The 9,600-nt window shown below is 32.0% G+C and overlaps 1 protein-coding gene and 1 long non-coding RNA gene across 2 annotated transcripts; one reads left to right on the top strand and one right to left on the bottom strand.

Annotated features, from left to right (window-relative positions):
• Nucleotides 1-1,080: 1,080 nt before the first annotated feature.
• On the top strand, nucleotides 1,081-5,129 carry LOC102608954 (uncharacterized). The gene is made up of 6 exons (XM_006488831.4): nucleotides 1,081-1,744; nucleotides 2,816-3,027; nucleotides 3,588-3,873; nucleotides 3,971-4,056; nucleotides 4,156-4,247; nucleotides 4,359-5,129. The coding sequence occupies exons 1-6, from the start codon at nucleotides 1,445-1,447 to the stop codon at nucleotides 4,616-4,618; spliced, it is 1,236 nt and encodes a 411-aa protein (XP_006488894.1). The 5' UTR covers nucleotides 1,081-1,444; the 3' UTR covers nucleotides 4,619-5,129.
• A 1,227-nt stretch (nucleotides 5,130-6,356) lies between these two features.
• On the bottom strand, nucleotides 6,357-6,992 carry LOC102621057 (uncharacterized). The gene is made up of 2 exons (XR_371848.3): nucleotides 6,787-6,992; nucleotides 6,357-6,692 (listed from the first exon to the last, which is right to left on the bottom strand). It is a non-coding gene; the product is annotated as an uncharacterized LOC102621057 (long non-coding RNA).
• Nucleotides 6,993-9,600: the final 2,608 nt, after the last annotated feature.

Consider the following 9,600-nt stretch of genomic DNA (forward strand, 5'->3'; position numbering starts at 1 on the left):
AAAAGAGCTTTCTTATATCAATTTATGGATATAATCAAAAGTTTATGAGGCAATACTTATTTATTACCCAAGAAAAAAAAAATATGGATATAATGCACATATGAGTGGGATGAATATTGTTCCTCTAGAAGGATATAAACAAAATTGAATTTTTTTTCATAATAAAAAAATACTACAAATTATTAATTTCATTGATTTCAACGGATAAATTTATAAAATGCTGGTGACAAAACAACATGCCAATCATTTAGGCCGCCTTCATTTTTTAAAAATAAATTTAGATTTAGTACTAATCATTTTTAATGATCTTCGGTTGCACGTACATTTATAATAATATACGTTTAAATTTTAATTATTTATATATCCTGAACAAATAACCACGACATAAAAATTACATCAACATTGAATGGCTGTCCCTTAGAATGAATATCCATTTAAATAAATATAAAACATATCTCCACAATTACTCAACTATTATAATGTGTATAATTAAAAATCCTGCAGCACACGAATTGGTTTCATAAGATCATATCATGTACTTCTAGAAGAAAATTCTCAGATTTTATCTTTGGGCATGCTGGGCTCTGAAATTTTTGTAAAATCGGGCCACAAACTGGGGCTTCTTCTTCTTGGGCTTTGGGCTTAGAACTGTAAATCTATATCGACTGCAGATTCATGATTTTCCTATTGCTTATATTTTCTAGCAAAATGCAAAAATTTTCTATGCATGCTGTATAGTCACTTCAGGTATGTGAAGCACCAAATGAAATAATGGATTATTCAATATTAAAACTTTAATTATTATGAAGACATGGTGACAGAAGAAGTTTCCAATATTAAAATGAATTTAAGAATATCCCATTTTGGGTCATATCAAAAAGATCTTAAACTCAGATCCCATCAGCATTTTAAGATAATTACAACTCTATAGTCAATAATAATAATAATAATAATAATATCTAAATTAGCAAAATGATTAGTCCAAGAAACTGAAAAAAACAAACAAAAAAAATAAAAAATAAAGCCAAGAAATTTCTCGAATAAAATACATTGATGATCTCATCATTCTGGATTCTTCTCGCGCCTCTTGAGTATATCCCACAGTTGCCTACTCTTTTCGAGTTTCAAACTAATAAATATCTTCTTCAGAAGAATCTGAATTTCCATTATTTTTCTGGTCCAACACAATTACACAAAACGCTTCACTTCATCACATCGCCACATCTGCATAATACAAATCACTATTTAAAAAATTTAATCGCGATTATAAAAATAATTATTATAATTAACGGCAGCGAAAACTAAAACCCTAGATCTTGAAAGTCGAAACCTTTACTCTTCACATCACTGTTCACTTTTATTGAAAACCTTCGTTTCAGTTTCTTTCGATTGGGAACTCAAAAAACTGCGTCGTTTCGTTTTAATTCTCCTTCCGATTGCGATAATGTCCGGTTCGAGAACGGTTCCGATCGGCCGCGGAGGGCGCGGGGAGAACCGGTTTTACAATCCGCCGCACGTGCGGAAGCAGCAGTTGTTGCGGCGGCAACAGGAGGAAGAGGAGGAGAAACAAAGAGTGCGGGAGGAGCGCGAGCGGCTGAGGTTGGAGAAGTTGAGTTGTTCGGAGAAGAGAACAGCGGAGAGCGATGAATGTGAATCGGTTTCGAATTCGTTTGGTGAATCGACGAATTTGGATAGGTTCTTGGAGTACACGACTCCTGTGGTGCCCTCTCAGTATCTTCCTAAGGTGATTGTCACAAAAAAAAAAAAAAAAATCACTTTTTGTCATTTTTTTTTAAATCAATTTTGATGAAATTGTCGAAATTATTACTATGCTTTATTAATGAGTTTTGAAAGCTGTTAATTTTTGTCTCTTATTGCAATTTCTATTAGTTTTATTAATTGAGATGATGAAAATTTAGAATTTTTATGAATTTTGAGGGGGTTGGAATGCAGTCTTTAGTATATTTATGTCTATTGGAGTTGACTTCCATGTAATTTTGGTTTTTAGGGATTTGTTGTGGTGGTGGTTCTTTGTTATTCCGTTAGAAAATGTTGATATGTTTGGAGCTGAATGAAAATTTTAGTCTTTAAATTTTGGTTTATTAGGTTGCTTGGAAGGGAATTAGTGAATAACTCATAGTTCAGTAAGAGAGAAATTAGGGAAGCAATATATGGTTGAAAAAGAAAGGGTAGAAGAGAGGCTGTTTTGCCTGTTTGGTTGGTTGGAAACATTGACACTAAAGGTAATGGGGGATGCACAAGCCAAATGCTTACGGTGGTGAATGGAATAGAGTATAGGGACCCAAGAAAAAAACAATAAAGCTTATTGATGGGGAGATATAATTTATGATTTTACGTTCTTTTATGTAAAAGTAAATGAATGTGGATATGTGTATGGTAACTTCAGCACATATTGTCTGATTTAGATATAAATGTCTCTTGCTTTTGTTGTTAGGGGATGTCAATTAGTGAAAGAGCTGTATTTCCTTGAACGTTTATCATAGCAACCAAAAGGACAAGAAGAATGGAGCTTCGTCTGTGTCCTTTCCTTCACTTTTCTTTTTCCTTTCTACTAGCAAGCATGCTGATGATACAGTTATCTTGATTGTTTGAGAGTATTTATGAATCAATATTAATTATGCACGTTTCTCTTGTGCTTTAATCAGGACCAAAAAAAGTAAATAAAAAATTCTCCACAATGCAATCTTTTCTTGCTGGAATGTATTTATGTGGCATTTGTTCAATATTTCTCGGTTTCTCTGTTCTCCTTTTCTTTACTTCTTCCTTTTTTGTTACATTGTGGAATTTGTTATAGACAAGTGTGAGGAGATGGAGAAGCCAGGAAACAGAATTTCAGCCGTACTTTGTGCTTGGGGATTTGTGGGAATCATTTAAGGAATGGAGTGCTTATGGAGCTGGTGTCCCCCTCTTGTTGGATGGGAACGAGTCTGTCAAGCAGTATTATGTACCATACTTGTCTGGCATTCAGCTGTACATGGACCCATCGAGACCTTCCTCAAGGTTGAGGTGAGACATTGTCCCAGAATTCTCATTTATAACAGTTTTCTTTTTTAGTTACTGGGTTTTGCTGCCAAATGTTCTTATTTTGATATGCTTTTGATAAAACTTGGCTATATCCTTAACTCTATTGCTGGCATCTTGTAATTTTGTATTAGTCTGCGAAGAGCAGAAAGGGAATTTCTTGTGTATTTCGTTTAGCCATTGAAGCAGTCCATTCCTTTTCTGTTGGAAATGCTGGATGAGCATTCAAGCTTAGGTTAGATAGTTGTATGGTTCTTGATGATGTGGAGGTAATTTCTAGCATCAGGTTAGATAGTTGTATGGTTCTTGATGATGTGGAGGTAATTTCTAGCATCAGATTATAACGAACTCATAAATGCAGCAAGTGCTGAAGTATTACATGGATTACTCATCTTGTTAGAAACAACTAAGATGGTGCTGTTGTCATAATGTCCTGTCAGATTGTTTGTGTGGTCTATTATTTATTGACATTACTGTCATTGCCTTGGTGGGATCTGAAACTGTCATGCTTTGGCTAAAGGAATTTCATTCATTTCTTTGGACAGGAGGCCTGGTGAGGAGAGTGACGCTGAGTCATCCAGGGAGACAAGTAGTGATGGCAGCAGTGACACCGGGGCAGAGAGGCGAATCAATGCTTTTGTTCATGGGACGTGGAGTCAGCAGAACATTGCAGATGCAAATATTCAGAATTTCAGTGGGCTTTCGCTGAGGAATAAACCCTTTGTGGGTTCATCAAGTGAAGAAAGTGAGATTTGCAATCCCCCCGGCCAGCTTATATTTGAATACCTGGAGCATGATCCTCCATTTAGTCGTGAACCTTTGGCTGACAAGGCAAGTGCATTGTTCTTACGTAGAACAATATATTTAGTTTTCAGTATTTTTACCTTAATCATGAAAAAAGACTCAAAACCTTGGATCCAACCTACAGATTGGAATTCTCGCATCACGATTTCCAGAACTGAGAACATACAAGAGCTGCGATTTGCTACCTTCAAGCTGGATATCTGTAGCATGGTATGTTTTTTCCATGTTATTTTTCTATGTGAAGTTAATTTTTTTCGTCTGAGTTCATATCCGCAATCGTAAAGAGTTTGTGTGCTATTCTTAATGTAGGTATCCTATATATAGAATACCCACGGGTCCAACATTACAGAACCTTGATGCCTGCTTTCTAACCTTTCATTCTCTTTCCACGCCATTTCAGAGTAAGTTGCTTTCTTGCATCATATAGGGATGTGTGTGTGTGTGTGCACATGCGCGGTTTCTATTGTCCTCCCTGCCATAGGTAGTGACACTTGCAATCTTATCTGGGGCAGGTACAAGCTCTGAAGGGCTACACTTCCCTAATTTGACTGTTAGGGAGGTTCACAGTGCTGACATGTTGTATAAGCTACCGTTACCGACTTTCGGGCTTGCTTCATACAAGTTCAAAGTTTCTTTTTGGAACTGTAATGGAGTTTATGAGTGTCAGAAAGCTAATTCTCTGCTGCGAGCTGCAGACAACTGGCTTAAGCTTTTGCAAGTCAGTCATCCCGATTACAAGTTCTTTGTTTCTCACAACTCATATATGAGGTGAGGAAGTTTTCATTTTCCAACTCGAGATTTTATTTCATCGAGGGAATTGGCACCATCAATCTTGAAAGAGTAACCAGCTCCCTAGTGCATGTCTTTTGGTTTCAAATGTTGTGGAGTATCAGGACTTGCATATATTCACTTTGGTTCCTTCTTTATGTTAATGAATTTCCTCCCAAAAAAAAAAGAAAAAAGTTCCAATCTTGGTGTTCGTGGAAGTGCTTAGCAGAGGATTGATCTATTATTATGGGAGAAATGTGTTTCAGATGGATGCCTTACACATGGAAGTGATTGTCCAAGATATGGCTCGCTGATGATATAATTGGTGCTAGATTTTGTTCATGTGAATTGTTAGCTGGCTGATTTTGTGACCGGTTGCAGAGTTGCAACAGCTTGCTAATGAGTGTGTTAGATGATGATGAAAAGCTCAGTTATATGTGAATAGTTAGGTCCTCCTAAGTATTGTGTATACTCTTTATACTGACATCTTTTTAATTTAAAAAGCAATTTATAGACTTTGGCTTTCTTTAGTGCTTATGTGATGTTGAAGAGCTAATGTTACAGCACATCTCCAATTTTATGGTTTCTACATTGCATCCCAATGAAATGGCTTGTTTCTCACTCATCCAATTTTAGGCAATGCTAAGATAGTTCATGACATTAGTATGTTTGAAATTTCATTTCATGAAGTATTTTTGGAAGTTTCATTTAATTTGTGCACATTTTGGTGATTAAAAAATGATTACCTCTTTTCACAAATTTTATTTTTGCTAATAAACCATACTTACATTTCGTTGGTGCGACTGTTATGGAGAAAAATGGGAAAAAAGAGAAAAGAATTTGCTATATCAAGATGATGCCGTGTAGGTGTTAAACAAGAAAAAGGAAAGAGTGATCCAAAGTATGGTTAAAAAGTATGTGAATATGAGTATAATGATTGTTTTTGAAATCATTAGACAATACCCTTCCCCTCTAGAAACAGTGATAGGGATGAGATGAGATAAAAGTCTTTGGGGCCTGTCTGAACACATTTAGTTGTAATATTATCTTTTGAGACTTTGGTGATATCTTGAGTAAAATATAACATTTTTGTTGAGAATGTTGAACATTGGAGTTTGTTGTATATTGAATTATTTTGGGAGTGTTTGTTTTACATATTTTCATATTGAGAGTGTTATAGTCGAATTTTCGACAGAATCCTTACTAATAGAATTATTATCAATCCAGTTTGGAGGAGGTTAGATAGACTCCTCCTAGGGTTCGGGGCAGGTTGTTTCACAATATTTTTCATATATTTATTTATTTATTTTAAAATTTCACGTAAGAAGGTAGTAAGTGCATCATAAATACATAATAGTAAATTTTACATTTTCCATTGAAACTAATTGTAGAAAGTAATAGAAGAGGGTTTTAGTGTTTCTTATTAACTTGAGAGTTTTTGTGATTATTTTTATACATCATAGGGGTGCAGCCATCTTTAATCCAGTATATTGAAATATGTATTTTGTTTATTTTTTAACTTGTCCTTTATCATATTAAAGTAGGAGAACCCTTAATATAGTTATGGTAAGATTTTATAATCCTGATGATATACGCCATTTAATTAACAAATAACAAACATAAATAGTATTAGTACTATTAATTAATTATAAAGATTTTGGCCCCTTCAAGAAGAAAAAGAGCACAATTAATCAAATAGAGATATTTAAAATAATACAATTTTATATCTATTGCCAAAATAATTCAATCAACTCATACACACAATAATTTTATTTATTAATTAAGGACGACAAATACATGTGCTAAAGAAAGCAGTTTTTTGTCTATCCCACAAGATCTTAGTAGTTGACTAAACCAACCTTGTATTCACATCATTGATGGATAATAACATTATCCATCCTTTTATTTAACTAAACATAATATAAAAGTATAATGCTGTAACACCTAACCAGTGTAGTCAGGGTACCTCCCGTATTGAGGGACAGTGAGAAGATCAGGATCATTGTTATTTATTTTCTCATCATCAAACATGCTAACTCCTATATTAACCTGCTGACCCTCTGACCATTCTTTGTTACCTGAAAATTTGATAATAAAAACCTTATTCACAAACACATATATTAAAATTAGAATTATAAATGACATTCAATTGAACATGGCCTAAAAATTAACCTGTGTAAGGAGTTTCCATTTTCTTCAAAGCAGAAACGATCTCTGTTAGCTTCTGGAGAACCGTAATCAAAAGTGAGTAGGTGAGCTTGAGTGAGTCCTTATTTCTGGTTTCATGTGATATATATAGATCCAGTGGGTGCATGGATGTGAGGCAGCCAATATTAGTGCTTGGTAAAGATAACAAATCTACGGCTGAAGTTTAAAATTTGGCATGTCCCACACTATTAAGGACTAAATCAAGTAGAATTTATCCATCAAAGACGTGGTTGGACACTTGGACTGGATTCTCGAAGTCTTGCGTATCAATTTTTATCGTGCGTTTAAAAGTTTGGAATGAGCATCTGTATCTTTTAGCTAAGAATAAATAAATGATAAGTAGAATTTAGCTATGAAGGAATTTACTTTTAAACGAAGAAAAACGAAAAGAAATGATAAGATAAGAATAAAGATTATCTTAGAATATAGTAAATTAACTTCTTTTTTTCTTTTTTTTACTTTTCCAAATCATTGTCAGGATATTATTATTGTAAAAGTAAAGAAAAATTTAATAACAATTCTGTACATAATTAACAGCATAAGTATTTTAAAGCATTTCTCGTGGGACTATTTGGACCCATTAAATTTCTCTAGGGACCCATTAAATTTCTCTCATAAGTTCCTCTTAGTTAGTAATACTAGTTATTTGCAGCTAAAATAATATAGTTGAATGAACTTATGAGAATATATGAGATTGAGAAGCGAGAGAGAAATGGTTAATTAAGTAATCTTTAAAACAATTATTTAAAGAAAAAAATTCTTTAACTAAAAAGAAGGTATAGAGAGGAAATTAGTAGATATAGTCTCATCTTTTTTAAAAAAATTTATGGATTGATTAAACAGATACTTGAACCCAAAAGACAGAGACTAATTAAACGGAAGCTTGGTGGCCAAAGTCTCTAGATAACAGCAGTTGTAATCATTTTGACCTACTTGTCTTCGCTACCTGACTAGAATTAGACTCGTTTAGGAATTAATCAAATGTTCTGGTTAAGGGTGTCAGGTCTGAACTATATTTAAAATTTTCTTACCATTTTCCTGAAATTAAGCTTGCTGTGTCCTCTTTTAACTATAGTTATTTCAAGTATATGTGGTTTAATAAATAAGTAAATGACTGATATTCCAGAAATTTATCATGAAAAATTTTGTCCATGTTGATGACGGGCAGCAAGGCTACTGGGCCTAGTAGACGAGTACAAAACGAGGAAGAAACTGAAAATTTTGAATTTAAATTAATGTTTATTGAGGAAAAGAATGATTTTGGAATTAAATTCAGACTTGACGTTAAATGGCGGTGCTAAAAGGAAATTAGAGGGAGGCCACTAGTCCTGCTTTTCTTTCTACTATGAACATAATAGTGTTTGTGTGATAAGTCTGAACTACATAATTTTGTTATAGAGATTACATTTAACCTATTTCAATTGTATTAATTTAAAAATTAATATAGGACGACATGGAAAATGTTATTAGCAAATTAATTAATATTAATCTCTCTATATTTATATTTTGAATTTCTATATTCATTTCGGTAATGGCTTCTATTTTTCACTAAAGTTGTTTAAAATAATTTCATATTCTTTCCCACCAAATGAAATTCATGTTCAACGTTATATATGTATAGAGAGAGAGAGAGAGAGAGAGAAATGATTTAGGATCTTGAATTTATTAAAGTCTGAGAAAGATGTTAAACTACAATCATTACATTATTAAACCACGTTGTTTAATAACTTTTCTAGATTTTGGTAAAATCCATTATTCTAAAGTAAATTGGAACATTTATATATATACACTTCAAAAAATTTTGGCACACTAATTGATGTACCAAATTTATTAATGATTTTCTATCTAAAAGGAATTAATCTAAAATAAAATGTTTATCATCAATATCTTAATTTAAATTAAAAAAAGCCTAATTTTGAAAATTTGCTTGAGGCCTTAAATTATCTTGAAGAGCGTGAAAAAGTAAAATAATAAAATGCAAATAGAAAAAAAGAAATTTTTTTTTTATAAACATAGCAAAATCCAAATTACGCACTTATTTTTTTTTATATTTGAAGTTTTAATTTACATTCATTTAAGATACTTTTAAAGTTTGCCTTATTTGTTTTTGTATCTGAATTCTTATTGTAAGATATTTTCATCTAAATGAAAAAATTAAAAAAATTTAACGTTTATTTAAATGATAAAATTTCTGAATGAAAATTTTTTTTTTTACAAACATCGTCATTTAAATATATTTATTTCATACCTATTATGTAAAATTTAATAATCCTTTTTTTTCTCTAATCAAAAAGATTTTTCTAATTCATTGTAATATTGTAAGTTAGATGTCGTATTAGAATTTCTCTTGATCTCAATTTTTACTTAGTATAAAGTACCAAACATACAAGTTCAATTTGAATTTTGGCATATTCTTTTATTATCAGATAACAATAAAAATAATGTTATCAAAATTATTTTCCACAAATTATATATCAAATGATTACCTTATATATTTTTATAACATATAAATAGTATTATACTAGATAAGGTCATGAATATATACATATTTAAACTTCTAGATATATATAACACTTTTGAGGGCATAAGTGTTAAAAAACTAGATTTAAAATGTTTTGAATTTATAAAAACAAATAACTTACCACTTATACTCATAAATAAAAGAATAAAAAATAAATATATCATTCAAACATATGGATTTAGATTTTTGTAACATTTAGATCCATTCGGATTTTTTCTTAACCAAGCACATGCTATCAACATATGAGTTAGGGTCAG

This window comes from Citrus sinensis, chromosome 1 (genome assembly GCF_022201045.2).
Source record: "Citrus sinensis cultivar Valencia sweet orange chromosome 1, DVS_A1.0, whole genome shotgun sequence".
NCBI classification, from domain to species: Eukaryota; Viridiplantae; Streptophyta; class Magnoliopsida; order Sapindales; family Rutaceae; genus Citrus; species Citrus sinensis.